At 38.4% G+C, this 18,147-nt stretch overlaps 2 protein-coding genes and 2 long non-coding RNA genes across 8 annotated transcripts; all 4 read left to right on the top strand.

Annotated features, from left to right (window-relative positions):
- The first annotated feature begins 665 nt into the window (after positions 1-665).
- Positions 666-4,886, top strand: LOC124301646 (uncharacterized). Of its 5 annotated transcripts, none has more exons than XR_006907527.1 (3): positions 666-1,615; positions 1,691-3,923; positions 4,065-4,886. It is a non-coding gene; the product is annotated as an uncharacterized LOC124301646 (long non-coding RNA). The 5 variants fall into 5 exon arrangements; XR_006907526.1 differs by having other exon boundaries at positions 666-3,923; positions 4,065-4,225; positions 4,350-4,886; XR_006907524.1 differs by having other exon boundaries at positions 666-3,923; positions 4,065-4,225; positions 4,322-4,886.
- A 3,866-nt stretch (positions 4,887-8,752) lies between these two features.
- LOC124299662 (juvenile hormone esterase-like) lies at positions 8,753-11,373 on the top strand (the record flags this gene model as incomplete). Its single annotated transcript, XM_046752931.1, has 6 exons — positions 8,753-9,219; positions 9,424-9,568; positions 9,850-10,195; positions 10,328-10,693; positions 10,836-10,996; positions 11,107-11,373. Coding segments are annotated over exons 1-6 (1,551 nt in total), but the record flags the coding sequence as incomplete, so codon positions are not given.
- A 3-nt stretch (positions 11,374-11,376) lies between these two features.
- LOC124301647 (uncharacterized) lies at positions 11,377-12,689 on the top strand. The gene is made up of 2 exons (XR_006907528.1): positions 11,377-11,417; positions 11,510-12,689. It is a non-coding gene; the product is annotated as an uncharacterized LOC124301647 (long non-coding RNA).
- A 1,048-nt stretch (positions 12,690-13,737) lies between these two features.
- On the top strand, positions 13,738-16,509 carry LOC124299661 (esterase E4-like). Its single transcript, XM_046752930.1, has 7 exons — positions 13,738-13,980; positions 14,192-14,339; positions 14,639-14,984; positions 15,118-15,480; positions 15,626-15,781; positions 15,888-16,242; positions 16,335-16,509. The coding sequence occupies exons 1-7, from the start codon at positions 13,799-13,801 to the stop codon at positions 16,507-16,509; spliced, it is 1,725 nt and encodes a 574-aa protein (XP_046608886.1). The 5' UTR covers positions 13,738-13,798.
- Positions 16,510-18,147: the final 1,638 nt, after the last annotated feature.

The raw sequence follows: 18,147 nt of genomic DNA, 5'->3' as shown, positions 1-18,147 counted from the left end.
ATCATCGTCATTTATTCTTTCTTCCAGTGACATATTAAATAACAAGGCGTATCAGGTAAGCGAAGTTGCATTAGAATTCACCTTTTCCGATAAAAGCGTGTCTTCGATTTCTTTTAAAATGAATATGCGGTATTTTACAAAAAGACGAATATCACCAAAAGCAGTTAAGTATACAAAGACCAGAAACAAAAAGGGCAATAGTTGACGAAGTCACCCAGTAATTCATCTAGTTAATGACACGCATTTATCTTCAGATGTTGTGATTTCATTGTTTGAATATACATGATGAGAATCTAAAATCTCGGTATCTCATTTATTCCTTCGCGCTGACAGTGTGAGGGCACCAAAAATTTCAATACAAGGGACTCTTTAATGATTTTCAACTTGCATGATAAATTTGTGGAAAGTAATTTTTTTGGCGAATAACTGTTCCGTATTTATACATGCTTCGGATCAACGGTGTTTATTCGCGCCAGAGAGTGAACAAACACTGCTGACAGACAGTGAAACAGCCGATATTCCAAGTAATATTTTTACAGGTGGCAGCATGTCTCAATCATCTCAGAACATTTTCTGTACTTGTACTTCGTATATTTAAATTTTCAACAAATAATCACAACGAAACAACAGCATGTGTAGAGTTATAAACGTGGCAAAAAGACCACGTGCAAGGTTCGAATAATCCACAGACCAAATATTAATTAAATTTGCCTGAAGCGGTTTAATTCAATCGTTTACGTTCTTTTGAAAGTGTTGTACCTACTACATGATTTAAGTTTGGAACGAATATTGTCGGTATCAAAACATATATCCTGAACAATTATTGATTCTACAGTTGGCAAGTTAATTATAATTATACCTCTCTTTTTATATTGAATGTACTCATAGGTTGAGCTACCTGTACTTGACTCGGTATTTCTTAGCTTAGTTCTTGGTACCTGCTAATTTCGATATTTCATACTTGACTTTCGGTCTAAGAGGGTGGAAAGGAATGTGCCTCGATGCTGTAATTTATAACTGATTTCTCAATTACGATATACTATTATGCAATATGCATTAAATCACCTAGTACAAAAATAACATTTCACAAAAACACTATATGCATAAATATCGTCATCCTTCATCATAGAAGATTTAAATCACATTCTACCACCAAGTAAGTACACGTCTGTTAATTCACAATAATAGCATGATTGAAACTTAACCCGGAGTTTGCACATCTCTCTGAAATTACACTGTTGCCACGGTGGAGTCAAACTGACCCCAAACTTATCTAATTACAAATGATAATGAAATCCACTTATAAAAAACTGATGCTACGATCGAATCTCAAAGTTCTCGAAATATCAAGCACATTGTTGGCATTTTATTCGTTCTCTGCTTGGTCGATATGCCGTGTGTCAGTTTGACAGTTGGCGCTATGTTTTCATTCACAGAATATAACCGTGTTTCTGTCATCGTCATCCAAATGATGCACTAACTTCAAATAAATCATGATCAATTAATAAAATCTTTATATTGAAGTGATGTAAAACTTCGAGTATTCGTTTCCACATTGAAACGCAAGACGATGGCAAACGTAAATCAGCTCAAGCGAGAATCAGCTTTAGCAGAAGTAAGTTCACATTAATCTCTCATGACTATCATATATGAATCATAATATGTCAGAAAAATTGTTTTTATTCACAAGATTACAAATTCCAATCATACAATAGACGGTAGTGACAACGACGATTGGAATTGTACATATTCTAATCGCCAACCTTCAAACGGTGGCATGGAAAAAGGTTCGTCATTCTGATCAGTTATTATCTAAGATTCAAAAATTTTGCACCCATTCTATAAATTGGAGTTTATACTAAAATAATCAAAGTCATTATACATGATTCAGCGGGTTAGCGTGATGCTTAAGAATACATATGTATATAACTTATTCGTAAGTTCAATTCGAAAGCAGGAATTTCTTTTTCTTCTCCTTTGCTCGCTCAAGTGCATTTATAAGTTTGATCCATGATAGATAGTAATTCCGTGCCACGTCTACACATGACTGCAAAGTATTACAGAGACGTCCTCAAACATTCAAGGAAATAATGACAGTTCATTCACTGTTCTCCGCTATCATAACAATGGTTTAATTTGACTAGTAGAACAATGTTCAAATCATTAGTAATAATTAATCATCATTCCAGATCTAAATTCATTTGAAATGTTTGCCAAAGGTATTTCCACGACTAGAACATTATAGCTCATGTCTATGTGGGTACAGTTACTGACAAATTCAATTATACACTGACTTTATTTCGATCGATGCACCGATATTAAATACATTTTTATCGCTTATTTAAATGATGTTGAAGTGCCCGTATCTTGTCCGACGAGCGCTTTGATTTTTCAAAAATTGTGCGCTGACAGAGCTACAAGACACGGAAATCAATTGATATAACATACTTCCACAAATCCAGCTACCCTTGGAACGTCAAAATAAGGGACCACACCTGAATTTTTCTTAACCGAGCTGCGCTAACTGTAACTACTAGATTCGGGGACAAAATAACTTCATCATAGTTTTTTAACGCACTTGTCGCATTTTGTTAAAATGACATATTCACATATATGACATAATATCAATATTTTCAAGTTATTTTATTCCGGTATACCGATATGTATCGTCGACCCCAAAGATTAAATTATGAATTTGAGCCCAGAATGCAGCGGGTAATTTTCTCAAATAAGTAACAATTTTCGCTATTCACATAAGAATGACGCAGTTCATAATTAGTTGGTGTTCAGCTGGTGTCATCTTGACAAACTAAATTTACGAATGCCTATAGAAACCAGGATTCAGCTATGACTCTGCGACGGAAATTTTCGGCCCTTGTTGGCTTTCCCCGAAGTAGACGTATGAATATTTTCTCAGTACAGCCAGCTTTAAAATCATCTAACAGAATAGTTCTAGGCGCTTCTCTTGATGCCGACCAGTTTCAAAATTATGCTCCTTTATGCTAATCTGTATCACCCATGCTATTTTCAAAATAAAACATGTATCCAACGAGAATCTTGAGCGTATTAGTAACTGTAGTCAGTTGCTCTACAAAATGTAACTGAGTACGTCGAAAAATCTATGCTTTATGGTACACAAGTTTTCATTCAGAGCATTTGTCCGCTTTGCTCGACTCGCGTAGAAGTTGTGCATGTGTGGCGTCGGCGGTGTGACCGTGGCTCCGAATCTGCTCTCTCATCAGAGATTTCCCTAATATCGTACGTAACGATGTCATGTTACGATGACCCCGTATTTACCACTCTCTATTCCGATGTTCTGCATATACTTAGATAACATCGCAGTATTTCTTCATATTTGATCCATCTTTTCAAGCAGCCGGTTTGTGTGGTTACAATTCCTCAATTCACACACCGTCCGCTTTACCAAGGTGAACACATTTCTGCTTCACGCAGAAGATGAAAGATATGGCGTCGACGTGGTGTTATAACGTAAGGGCATGTACTGTTTTGCTCTTGCTGGGCAGTTGCTATATAAGTTGCTATATAAATGACGCCTCCGATAGCAGCAGTGCCGCAAGGAACAATTCGAGGTGTGAACATGGTCAGCTACCGTAATAAAACGTTCTTTGCTTTCAAGGGAATCCCGTACGCAGAGCCTCCGGTTGGAAATCTCAGATACGTTGTGGTATCAATATAATGTTCATTAACCTCAAAATTCATTTTTCAAATCGATAGTAAAAATGCATCGACGAATGTCGAGTCTAAAATTTGCCCAGCCGTCGTGTGGGGCCCAACTATCGAACCAGACGTAGAAGGGTCCTTACTGAACGATAGTCCTGCAAACCTCTTGGCTGCTGGAAAAATTCGCGATCTACCTTCGATCGCCCTCGTCACTCGAGATGAGAGACTTCATTCTACTGTTCGTAAGTATTCTTCGATTGAAACGAAGTGCTGCCCTTGGTTTGTCTGTTCAGTCGCACAAGGTTGTACAGTCGTGAACAACGCCGTGTTTCTTGCCCAAATTGATAGCTTTACACATGAACCATCTCTTTCGATGTTGTCAGCATACTACAGAAATCCAGACATTCTCCCGCATCTTTTGGATGATATCGATTCCGCCCTACCTGTAATCGTACAGTACAAATACTTGTTTGAAAATGTGACAGCCTTCACAACGACCCTCAAGTCACACTGCGTGAATTACCTGACTGTCAATAGGAATTTGGTAAGTTATTTCCCCGTAGTGGATTTCGCGGCGTTTATTATTTCATGTAGGAGCATTCGTTTTACATGTGTATTTATTGGTGTATGTATGTTTCAGTTACTAACGAACATAACTCAACTCATAGGTGATGCCATATTTACATATCCAACATACAGTGATGAAAGAACACTTAGTTAAAGCTGAGAAGTAAGAGTATTTCGGTTCCTTCGAATACCGCGGTAGGCTCAGTTTTAATTATGATGGTGGTCTTCCAGCGAACTACGGAGTGACACATGCTAATGATCTGTTGTATCTTTTTCCTGGACCAAAGAGTTGGTATGGACCCGTAGATTGGGAATATAACGATGCTGATTGGAAAATGGTGGACACGATGGTTCAGCTCTGGACATCCTTCGCGGCTACTGGGTAGTTCTGATTACTGAGGACCCGTACAGATAACATCTCGATGTAGCTAGTCTGAATAGAAATCGTTCTGTTCCACTTTCAGAGTACCGCTGACGTTAGATTCGGATGTCTCGACGATTTGGTCTCCATTTACGTCTCATGATAATTATCTTCGCATTGGTAACGGATCTGACGTGGCACTAGAAGTTCAGTATGGTTTTCATAAAGAACGAATGCAGTTTTGGGATGAACTGACCGCTGCTACGACATGGAAATAGCTACTGAATAATTCTTTTGACCATGTCCTGGAACCCATAGTCTGTATATAAGTTGTTAGTTGATTATGGCGTAAAAGAGAATAACCCACTGCCACCTTTCCCCTTCCTGACCTCCCGGCGGTGACATAGCTGCCTAATGCCATTTCCCCTCCTTCCTTGCCTCCGTTGTCCTTGGCGTTTGACGCACCTTTAGATGCTGTCCCCTTACCTCACCCTAACTCAATGAAGTTGTGACGTGACGTTTACTAGGTCTAACTTTGACTTTTATTTCTTTATCTCCTCTGATATATAGGTACTCATCTCCGGGTATTCACGTTCTGTTGTAAATAACTGTTTTTATTTTTGTTTTAGCCTATATTTTGCTTAATGTGGGAGGTCAAAAAAATATGTGAATAAGGGGCGATAAATAATATAAATAAGGGGACGGTGAAGAATTTGAATCTCTTTTTGACATAAAAGAAAAAGATGAAATAAATGGACAGGCTTGGAAAAAAAAATTACAAGAACGATAATAAATACGACTTTGACTATTAATTGAATAAATTAAATATAAATAAAATGTAAATGAAATATAAATAACATAAAAATAAAACGTGAGTGAAAAATAAATAAAATGTACATGAAATATAACTAAAATATAAATAACATATAAAAACTCTCTAAATCCAGTCCATTGTTCTAACGATTAAAATTACACATTCATTCCAAACATTTACAAATAAATTAAGATAAAATACGCCAGAATTCACACTGGGATATAAAATTGTCTATAGTGATGAGGTAAAAAGTTGGTCAGTCATAAATATATTAAAAATCACTTATCCCTTGATTTAAATACTCGGCAGCAGCTCCGTCGTGTAATCAATTAAATTATGTTGTAACTTCTTCGATGAGGTTCACGTTCACGGCTTTTTAAAAGTTTTCCCTCCTCATCTCAGTATTGAGGGACCGACAGGTTTCGTAGACTGCACATGTTGAAGTTGTAATAACAGTAGCGAAGATCACACAGATTCCTCTTATTTTGTGAAATTCGTGTTGTGAATAATTGAAATAGGTATTGAAGTTAAGACAAGACTGAAATTTTGACTGCTGCGGAGTATTCCATCGGAAGACTATTCAGGTTGGCGTCTTTCCGCAGAGTCTTTCAAATACTCAACCGTTTCGCCCGCCTGACGCCGAAATCGTGATGGCTGTACTAGGTAAAATTTCGCGGGCACTTTTGAATTTAAAATATCGTCGCACTGTCTCATACAGACCTGAGTGTACATTCCTTTAATGCGTGACCTAGACTTACAATTAATTCATATATACCACGTTTTCATGGAGAGACTCTCAGCATAGCGCTAGGCTGACTCGTAGTGGATTCGATAAGCTGCTGAACTCAAAGCGAGCCAGACAGAGTCAATCTAATAACTGGGAAATATTCAGGTAAATTGTCTTCTTTCGCAAAATCAGTCATTGCAAACTTTCAGGAAATGGGAGCAAATTGCTGGATATTTGAATTTCCGATAAGGTTCTACACCATTCGAAGCAAAACTTATTCTTCAATTAAGACTATAAGTTAACATAACTCTCTTTAAACCAAGTAGGAATGGTAACTTAAAAATAACGGACCGAGTTTATCTCTCAGTTCATTTCATGCTTTGATTTATTATCCATAGTTTCTAGTATTTTTTATATCTTACCATATGAAATCAACAGTGCTATTCAAGCACTCATCTAACCTTCGTTTTTGATTTTCACTGACATTGTAAATTGATAGCCGGGTATTGATAGGGAAATCATAGAGAAAATGATCAGTTTCAATGCGTCAGGTGAAGCATTCGATGCCATACCCAAACGTATAGACCTAGACGAAACCGGAGTGTGGTTGGCAGCCACGGCATAAACCCTGTGGTCTGTTGAATATTCACAAAGAATTAGGAACACGGCGACGAAGGCAAAGCCTAAGTCCGTGTCTGGGAATAGAATATTATAGCGACGGCAATCACATGCCCGAGTCCAAGCGAATGCAGCAACGGCACGCATCGTTTGAATCTGTGAAAACAGCAATTCAATAATTTCGGGTTTTCTTGTAGTAGATTCTTGCCACACAGGTGAGACAACTGATAGTTACCTCAAAATCTGAGATTCATTAGCACTGCAATAAATTTTGTATCGTACTCCGTGCAATGGTGTAACAAAGCCAACCTCTCACTCTGTATGATCAAACAAGGGAATCACAATGCTTAAACATAAATGCATGTCGTAAATACATGAATTACTAGGCTGCTACGTCAACCAATATTATTGCAAGAGCAATATAATTAAGAAATGCAGATTTTTCCCCATATTTTTTTGTACTTGTTGCAAGTGCCTCACTTTATCGGAGAGTCACTTATTTTAAAGTGACTATACAATTGTAATAGTCACTAACTGTGTCCAAATGAAAAACTTGGCTGTTAGATTTCGATTTAAAAACATCGTCAAATATTACTCTATAAAGAAGTTTAGTAATAATTGAAATATTCGTCACCATCAGCTAGGTCTTTATGGGCAGCAAAAAGAAGCGGCACAATGCAGCAACTGAAAGTTACTAGCACTTCCGGCGTAAGTTTTCGCTGCTTGAAGTTTATTCATCAGAATAGCAGCGCAGTATATACTTTGACCTACTTCCGCTGAAGAATCTCTTGTAACATCGCGTTTTAGCTACACTATATTCTGAATCACGAATGGTAGCGACCACAAGTCAAATCTCACGAGTCTAGCTGTTCTGTTTATTCGGATATTTTATTATTATTTTTGAGAGTGTTTGTGCACGTAACGTGTGCATGTGAGCCTCGATTCCCTGAAAGTCTCACGTGGCTGTTAACAATCTACAGGGAACCTATGTGTTACGTTCCGAGAGGAACGTTGCAAGTTGACTCTCATTCGCTATGTGATTTAGTCATCTTCTTGACTTACGTTGTTTGATGCATATAAATCTCGGAAACCTGCTTATCAGTTCCTCGGGTCTTTTTGTTCAGCTCACCCAAATTCTTAGAGTTTGTCATTGGATTTTGGGTCCAGCCAAGCATAACTATGCGTGATTAAAGTAATTATTGATGACAACACTTGGGATTAATACACGTTTATTTACACAGTTTGGTGTTTGAATCTCTACTTTGTGAAGTTTGACATGGTACTCTGTCCCATTCTAAATACGGGTTGGACTGGTGGAAAAGTAGGATGAGTTCGAAAGAGCAGCCATTTCTCATGGGTTTAGAATGATTGGCTGAGGCTGCTTAATATTTGAGTGTAAGGTTTCTGATTGGTGAATGATATCTTGGCGGGCTGCTAGCGTGATACGATTCATTCGGGGAAATAAGCAGTCAAGCGTTAATTAGTCGCGTCGTTGTTAAAACAAGGGCGCTATCCCCAGTTCTAAGAATAAGGGCTTATCTTTTTGTGCGCTATCCATAATTTCTCTTACCACGTTTCCTCTGTTTAGTCTATGAAGTTATCTCAACTAAGTGATGAGTTTAAAATCTACCGCAGGTGTTTAGCGCAATAGATTTTAAACTCATCGTCTATTGCAAGTGTCAGTCATTGCAGCTGAGATCATAAATTAAGGATTTTACGTAAAAGCTAGTATTAAAAGGTATAATGGTCAAATACGAAAATTATATTATAGACATTGTTTAATGCTACATGGATGTAAATGTGGCTGATGAAATAACGGGTAATAAGGCGTGTGAGAATTCGCAGTGCAAGGGTATTGGACATTATGATGGCAGCTGTTTTTGTCGGTAACGCTAAAAACTACGGCAAAGGTGCGGAAGGTTCTGTTATTTTAACTGCACATCGGTAGAGGTGAGGCGAAGAGAGAACGTCGCCGTAGTTATCGGCTGGACGTAACGTATGGGACGGTAAGCTCCGAGCCACGCAACACCGCCAACGTCAACATATACACAAATTTCGTTGCAGCATATGTTTCTATTCTCTATTTCCGCTTTCCTGCATAAGCCAAGATAACATTGCAGTATTCTTTTATAGTTGATTAGTTTTTTCAAGTAGCTGGTTACCGAAGTGAACAAATTACTACTTCATGAAGAAGATGAAAGATATCGCGTGGACGTGGTGTTATAACGTGAGCGCATGTGCTGTGATCCTCTTGCTGGGCAGTTGTCACATAAGTTACGGAAAAGTTTTGAAAGAATATGGGGAAATTCCAATCGGCGAACAAATGACGCCTCCGATAGTAGCAGTACCGCAAGGTGCAATTCGAGGTGTGAACATGGTCAGTTACCGTAATAAACCATTCTTTGCTTTCAAGGGAATCCCGTACGCAAAACCACCGGTTGGAAATCTCAGGTTCGTGTGATAACAAAACTATCAGTATCCCCAAAATTCATTTTCAAAATCGTTAATAACGAATATATGTTGACGGTTGTCGAGAGTGAAGTTAAGCTTAGCGAAATTCTTTGTATTCGTCAAAACTGCGTGCATATCTGCAACTGATTAGTGGAGCAAAAGTGATAACAGTAGATACTATTCCGATTCATGATTCTAATCCAGATTCAAAGATCCTGTACCGCCTGTTATTTGGAGTGGAACTATGGATGCAAGCCGTAATCCCGAACCCTGTGTTCAAATTAATCCCCAACTTCATACGGCGACTGGCAATGAAGACTGTCTCTATCTCAACATTTACACACCCCGGGTATTTACATTCGTTCAGTTGATAATTTTGTAGTCCGCACAGCTATTTAACAGTGACCCCAGCCACGTTCATAACCAAGTAATAAAAAAATCCAGATAAACCGATAATTCGAATTCATTCGAAATTGCATATTCCAATCAGTTTTAAAACCATCATTTTCAATCACGTAACAATTGTCGGAAAGGAATAACATGTAGACGAGTTAATGTTTCATACCCATGAATAGACATATTCCGCTAATGCTACCTGGTTGATGAATTCTGAGCATTTCTACTCCACAGCTTCGCAGTGGCAATGACATCAAGCAGTTGCCGGTAATGGTGTACATATTTGGTGGAAAATTTCAAGCAGGTAACATTAATCCTACACTATGCGATCCACGTTTCATTCTCGATAGAGACGTGGTCCTCGTGCTTCCTAGCTATCGCCTCGGAGTGCTGGGATTCCTCACCACGGGAGACGAAGTATTACCAGGAAACTATGGCCTGAAAGACGTGGTTCAGGCTCTCAAATGGATTCAGGATAACGTCCAGTATTTCGGGGGTGATGCCAACCAAGTGACTCTGTTTGGGTCAAGTTCGGGTTCAATTATGGTTCACATGTTGGCTTTGTCGAGCTTGACTGGCGGTGAGCTCTGATTTTTGACGTGACTCACCAATGCAATAACTTACTCATCTCGTGGACATCGCTTGATCTGACCCAAGACTTGAGTACTCGGCATTCTGATAACGACCCAATGAATCACACATGTTTTTGCAGGACTCTTTCATAGGTACATAACGCAAAGTGGAACAGCGCTAACGACCGATGCAATGGTGCCTACAAGTGTATCATCGAATCGCGCTACTCGACTTGGTCAATATTTAGCGTGTCCCACGAATTCATCGAGTATTCTTGTCAATTGCTTGAAAAGTCTCAGTGCCTATCAGCTCGTCGGAAAGACCTCAATGTTTCACGAGTGGGGCGTATTCCCTGAAGTCATATGGAACCCAACTGTCGAACCAGATATAGACGGAGCCATACTGACCGATATTCCTGCAAACCTACTTGCTGCTGGAAAGACTTTAGATCTGCCTTGGATCGCCTTAGTCAATCGAGATGAGGGACTTCTCTATTCTCTTCTTCGTAAGTATTGTTTAATTAAAAAGAAATGCTGCCCTTAGTTTATGTATTCACTTGCACAAGATTGTCCCACCATGAAGAACACTGTGTGTTTTTCCTTAAATCGATAGCTTCACATGTAAACCATCTTTATCAATGTTGTCAGCATACTACAGAAATCCAGACATGTTCCAGTATCTTTTGGATGATATCGATTCCGCCCTACCTGTAATCTTACAGTACAAATACAAAGTTGAAAATGTGAAAGCCTTCACAACGGCCCTCAAGTCATACTACTTGAACGACCTTACTGTCAATAGGGGTTTGGTAAGTTGTGTAGAGTCAATGGCTAATCCTGTACTGGATTTAACGTCATTTATCATTTATACATGAATATTCTTTTTACATGTGTATTCATAGGTCTATGTATATTTCAGATAATAACGAACATTACTCAACTCATAGGAGATGCCATGTTTATATATCCAACATATAGATCGTTGAAAGAACGGTTGGTTGTAGCTAAAAATTTTCAGTACTTTTGTTCCTTCGAATACCGCGGTAAGTTCAGTTCCAGTTATGACGGTGCCCCTCCAGTATACTTAGGTGTTGCACATGCTGACGAATTGCTGTATCTTCTCCCTGGAAAAAAGAGCAACTATGGATCCCCAGATTGGGAATACGACGATGCTGATTGGAAAATGGTAGACACGATGGTTCAGCTGTGGACATCCTTCGCCGATACTGGGTAATTTCGAATACTGCAGAACCATTAAGGCTAAAATCTCGATGTCGCTAGTCTGAATAGAAATCGTTCATGCAAGTTTATCCCACTTTTAGAGTACCATCGACGTTAGGTTTGGATAACTCGACGATTTGGGCTCCCTTTTCGTCTCTTGATAATTATCTTCGCATTGGTAACGGATCTGACGTAACTCTTGAAGTTCAGTATGGTTTTCGTAAAGAACGAATGCAGTTTTGGGATGAATTAACCGCTGCTACGACATGGAAATAGCCATTGGATAACTCTTTTGGACATGTTTTGAAACCCATGGTCTGTTTACAACTTTTCAGTCAATTGTGGCTTAAAGGAGTACGCATGGCTTGGAAAAATCTGTTAAATACCTACCTTAAAAGACCAATAATATATTCCTATGTTATGATTGTTGAAATTTTCATCTGACCGCGTGGAATCTGTGGATTTTTGAAATTGACATGGTCGAAATACTCGTAATAAAATATGTATGTGACGAATGCTTCCACGATCACTAAATTTTTAAGAATAAAATCAAAATCAAATAACGAGGTATTTCATGTGGATACAATTGGGAGTCGTTTATCACCACATCAATCGTAAGGGTCGTGTGAATGATAAACTGCTACGTGATGGTTATAAGGGGGGAGTTCTAAGACACGTTCCCTAGAATGAGGTGGGCTTACCGATCTTTTATGGGCTTGCCACCCATTTATGAGCCGGCTCCTTAGAATAATGCGTCCTTCAGAAGCACATGGAGAAAGTGAGTATCACAACGGTCGTTAAAGCGATATAAAGTAATTACCATGGGTATCAAACGGAAGTCCATTACTGCGGCAACTTATATTTTCTACAAGTCCATCACGGCGCACATTAGTTCCAAGTCCCGAAAAACTGGCCAAAACCTCGAAGCATGATCTTATTTGAATGAAAATTGGTACTTCGGAATTATTGGGATTGCTGATTACAAATCCGGATTCGAAATTTGCATAAACAGATGGCAGACCAAAATAGCAAACTCATACATTGAAAAACAAGTCGGATTTCAACCAAATTGGTATACTGGGGCTTTCGAGATGTCTGATTACAAATCCGAAGTCGGAATTATTATAAATAAAATGTGATATTCAAGTTGGTGAAGTTTGTGTCCAAAATCTCTCGGATTTCAATAAAAATTAAATTTTGGAATTTTTGTGAATCTAGGTTACGATTTGATATAATTTGCACCAAAACCATTATCAAAATAAAACATACTGTGCACTTTGATACGAACTGTACCATTTAATGTTTACCCATCCTACTTCTACCAATTTGCTGCGTTGCCATATTATTAAATAATTATGGTGATGAATCAATCTTAAACATGAATCGTGTATTACGAAACAAAAATCTATCAAATAAGACCTTGTACCCGGTAAAGTAATTGCACGATACCGTAAAAAATTTAAATAATTTTGGTATCACGCGAGGTTTCATGTCTATATTTATGTTTATGTGTATACCATATATTGAAAAAACGTAGATAAATGCTGGTACATTCCACAACTTTGGACTTTGGAATAATTGTTGATTGTATGTGTTGATTATATGTATGGTATATTTTCAGGTCCGAAGTCCGCTCGAGATACGTAGGATTTTTATCTGCTGATGGAGGCACATATTTTACCGTTTAAAGTTAATTAGCATATACAGGGTGGTCCATTTACGTTGACACAGCGAAATATCTCGAGAACCAGCCATTTTAGTGAAAGCTTCGTGGTTCGAAAGGAGAAAAACACTGTGTCATCGTACTTTTGATTTGGTGGAGATTTACAAGGTCATTTGGAGGTCAACATTGTTTCTTTAAATAGGAACATGGACTTTTTTTCATACATTTACAATTTACACATAAAAAGAAAAAAAAACCTTTATTCCAAACTTCTTTTATACGACATCAGAGAAAAAGTCTACAGCACCATACCAACCACTCCAGAAAATATGAAGAAACGAATTAGAAATGCTTGCAGAGGCATCGATGAGTTACTAACACTGACTTACGGTATATCTCACTAGACAATAGTATAGCAAAACTTTGTCGATGGAAACGGAAAACGCTTCAGAACGTTCCAAAAATATTTCTAGAGTTATGTTATGAATAAACAACTTTCGAAACATTTCCGAGATATTTTGTAGTGGGCGGAAAGTTTTTTGCTAAGTTTGGTTTTAGGTAGTTACTCTGTCATTAGGTACTGTTTCACTCTCGCTCTCCTACCTCTACACTCCACATACCGAATCGAACACTCAACTAGTGCACAACAAAGGTGTCAGATATGGCGTCGGTGTGGTATTTTAACGTAACTGCATATGCCGTATTCTTCTTGCTGGGCGGTTGGAACATGAGTTGGGGTATAGTCTCGAAAGCATATGGAGAAATTCTAATTGACGAACAAATATCGCCTCCAGCAGTGACATTACCGCAAGGAACAATTCGTGGTGCAAAGATGGTCAGTTACCGCAACAAAACGTTCTTTGCTTTCAATGGAATCCCGTACGCAAAGCCGCCCATTGGAGATCTCAGGTTTGCTATGTTACCAAAAAGATATTTAGTATCTCGACACGATCTCACTTTGATTTCGGTAAATAGGAACCATTTATGGATGTCAAGTGTAACATCGAACGTGAAAAGTTAAAATCCGCACATGGATATGTCCACGTAATTCGACTATAGGAATAATAACAGTTAATACCGATTTCCATATATTATATATAATTCAAAGGAAAATTAACAGGTTCAAAGATCCAATGCCACCGGACCCTTGGAATGGGACTATAGATTCAAACCATGAATCTGAACAATGTATTCAATTTGAACCCCTCATTTATGAAGACACAACTGGAAATGAAGACTGTCTGTATCTTAACATCTACACACCCCCGGTATTTACATTTATTCGGTCGATAGCTTTGTAGTCCGTACTACCATTCATTAGCTATCGGTCACGTTCATTACCAAGTAATGAAAAATATACAAGAAGACTGATAAACAAAACTCATTTAACATTGTACATTCCGATCAGTTAAAACTGTCTTTTTCGAATTTAATCCACATGTAGGCAATAATGTATAAATTATCGAAAAACAATATCATGTAGACGGATGAATGTTTCATACCAATGAACAATTATATTCCATTAATGCTACCTGGTTGGTTAATTCTGAGCATCTTGACTCTGCAGCTCTCCACTAGCAACAACATCAAGCAGTTGCCGGTAATGGTGTACATATTTGGCGGACGATTTGAATTAGGAAACATTACTTCTACACGATGCGACCCACGTTTCATTCTTGACAGAAACGTAATCCTTGTCGTTCCTAGCTATCGCCTTGGAGTGCTAGGATTCCTCACCACGGGAGACGAAGTATTACCAGGAAATTATGGCCTGAAAGACATGGTTCAGGCTCTCAAATGGATTCAGGATAACATCCAGTATTTCGGGGGTGATGCCAACCGAGTGACTCTATTTGGGTCAAGTTCGGGTTCAGTTATGGTTCACCTGTTGACTTTGTCGAACTTGACTGACGGTGAGCTCTGTTTTGAGATTTTAATAACCAATGAGATAAGTTACTCATCTGGTGGACATCGCTCGCTCTAGCTCAAGAATCGAAAATCCAGCTTTCTTAAAGCTGGGCAATAAATCACACATTTTTTTGGCAGGACTCTTCCATAGGTACATATTGCAAAGTGGAACAGCGTTTACGCCCGCTGCTATGACACCTAGAAGCGTATCGTCGAAGCGTGCCATTCGGCTTGGTCAATATCTAGCGTGTCCGACGGATTCATCAAATATGCTTGTTACTTGCTTAAAAGGTATTAGTGCATCTAAGCTCGTCAAAATGACCTCAATGTTTCATGAGTGGGGCCAATACCCAGTCGTCGTGTGGGGCCCAACTATCGAACCAGACGTTGAAGGGGCCTTACTGACCGATAGTCCTGCAAACCTCTTGGCTGCTGGAAAAATTCGCGATCTGCCTTCGATCGCCCTTGTCACTCGAGACGAGGGACTTGAATTGAGCTTACGTAAGTATTGTCCGGTTGAAACTAAGTGCTGTTGTTGGTTTGTCCATTCAATTGCACAAGTTTGTATAGTTATGAATAATACATCTTGTTTTTCATACCAAACTAGTTAGTTCTTGTAATAAGCCAATTCTTTCCGGGTTATCAGCATTATTCGAAAATCGAGACGTGCTTCAGGAATTTTTGAACAATATTGATTTCATTTTACCTGTAATGATACAATACGAAGGCTTGGTTGAAAATATGACAGACTTCACTTCGACCTTGAAGTCATACTACTTAAACGACCTTACTGCCAATAGAAGTTTGGTAAGTTGTTTGCGAGTCAGTAGCTAACTCCGTTGAGGATATAGCGTCATTTATCATTGTATGTATGAATATTCGTTCTTCATGTGAATTCATTCATTGAGGTATACGTATATTTCAGATACTGAGGAACATTACTCAACTCATAGGTGATGCCATGTTCACATATCCAACATACAGAGTGGTGAAAGAACAGTTGACTAAAGCTAAGAATCTCCAGTATTTTTGTTCCTTTGAATATCGCGGTAGGTTCAGTTACAGTTATTATCACGGTAGGTTCAATTATAGTTATCACGGTGGTAGTCCAGTCAAGTACGGAGTTGCACATACTGACGAATTGCTGTATCTTCTTCCTGGACCAAAGATTTGGTATGGACCCACAGATTGGGAATATAGCGATGCTGATTGGAAAATGGTGGACACGATGGTTCAGCTGTGGACATCCTTCGCGACTACTGGGTAATTGTGAATACTGCGGAACCATTAAGGCTAAAATCTCGATGTCGCTAGTCTGAATAGAAATCGTTCATACAAGTTTATCCCACTTTCAGAGTACCGACGACGTTAGATTCGGATGATTCAACGATTTGGTCTCCCTTTTCGTCTCGTGATAATTATCTTCGTATTGGTAATGGATCTGCCGTAGTACTTGAAGTTCAGTATGGTTTCCACAAAGAACGAATTCAGGTTTGGGACAAATTGACCAGGGCTATGACATTGAAATAGCTTTTGGATAATTCTTTTGAACATGTCCTGAACCGCATGGCTTGTACATATCTTTTTAGTCGATTGTGTTTCAAAGTTGAACGCTTGGCTTGGCAAAATCTAACTAATATCTGCTTTCATAAACTAATAACATATACCTGATATTATAAATGAAGAAATTTTCTTTCGACCGTGGAATCTATGGATTTTCGAAAATGATATTATTGAAATACTCGTCATACAATATTCATGTAACGGCGCATATTGGTCCCGAGTTTGGAGAAGCTGGCCAAGACCTCAAAGCATCATTGTATTCGATAGAAAATTGGTAATTCGAAGTTATTGGAATCGCTGATTACAAATCTAAAGTCGAAATTTTCATAAACGGAATGGCGGAACCGAAAATAGCAAACTCATGCATTGAAAAACAAGTGGGATTTTAACAAAAATTGGTATACCGTGGCTTTCGATATCACTGATTACAAATCTGAAGAAGGAATTATTATAAACAAAATGGGAGATTCAATACAGCGAAATTTGTGCTAAAAACTTTTCAGATTACAATAAAAATTATATTTTGGAAATTTTGTAAGGATAAATTATAAATTGATATAAGTTGCACCGAAACCTTCACCAAATAAAAGATACTGTCAACTCTGATGTTAACCGTATTATTCAATATCATCTTACTTCGACGAATTTGCTGCATTCCTGTATTATTAGTTAATTATGGTCATGTATCAAACTTAAACAATAAATACATATAACGAAACAAACACCTATCCAATAAGACGTTGTACACGATAATGTAATTACAAGTTACTGTAAACGATATCGATAATTTTGGCTTCCTGTCATTATCTATTTTTGTGTGATACGTAATAGCTTTTAACTTTTCGTTTCTCTGTTTTTTCCGGACTCGCTAATTGGGAATATCATCGATACTGATTGGAAAATGGCGAACCCTATGAACCTGTGGACATCCTTTACCACTACTGGGTAAATCTCGAATACGTCCACGATAGAACATCCGATAATCAAAGAGGATGCTCGTTCTTGGCTATAGTTGACAACGGTTCTTCTCTATTTCGAGAATTTCGACGACGTCGGAATCTGATAGCGTCTAGTTTTGGACTTCTTTCGTATTTCGTGGTAATCGCCTCCGGATAGGAAACGAATCTCACGTGACGCTAGGAATGAGATACGATTACCTCAAAGAACGGATGCAGTTCTGGGATCATCTCACTGTGGCCACGTCGTGGAAGAAATAGCTCTCACGTCTTGGACACGAATTTCGAGCTCTTCTCGCATTTCTGACATTCGAATGATCAATTTTGAGAGGGACTGGCGACTTTCCAACGCTGTGACGTACTTTAACTGCCAACGACTGTTTTCATGGTTTACCCTCTTCTGGTCTTCGGTCAAACCTACAAAGAACACCTTGAAGATAACCTAGATGGTAACTGGAGGTCATCGAATAATGTAAACAGTTCCTTCTGACGTATAAACCTGTATATATCGATATAACATGTTAATTCCTAAGTATACATAGAATCATAGTACTTTTTTTACATTTATAGTAATATACAGCTATGAAATGTAGGTATTATAATATACAGATGTAACATTCTAAATTAATTGGCCCGGCTCGGTGCAACA

This window comes from Neodiprion virginianus, chromosome 3 (genome assembly GCF_021901495.1).
Source record: "Neodiprion virginianus isolate iyNeoVirg1 chromosome 3, iyNeoVirg1.1, whole genome shotgun sequence".
Taxonomy (NCBI): domain Eukaryota; kingdom Metazoa; phylum Arthropoda; class Insecta; order Hymenoptera; family Diprionidae; genus Neodiprion; species Neodiprion virginianus.
The sequence above is the reverse complement of the archived record's forward strand: the minus strand, read 5'-3'. Positions and strand labels throughout refer to the sequence as shown.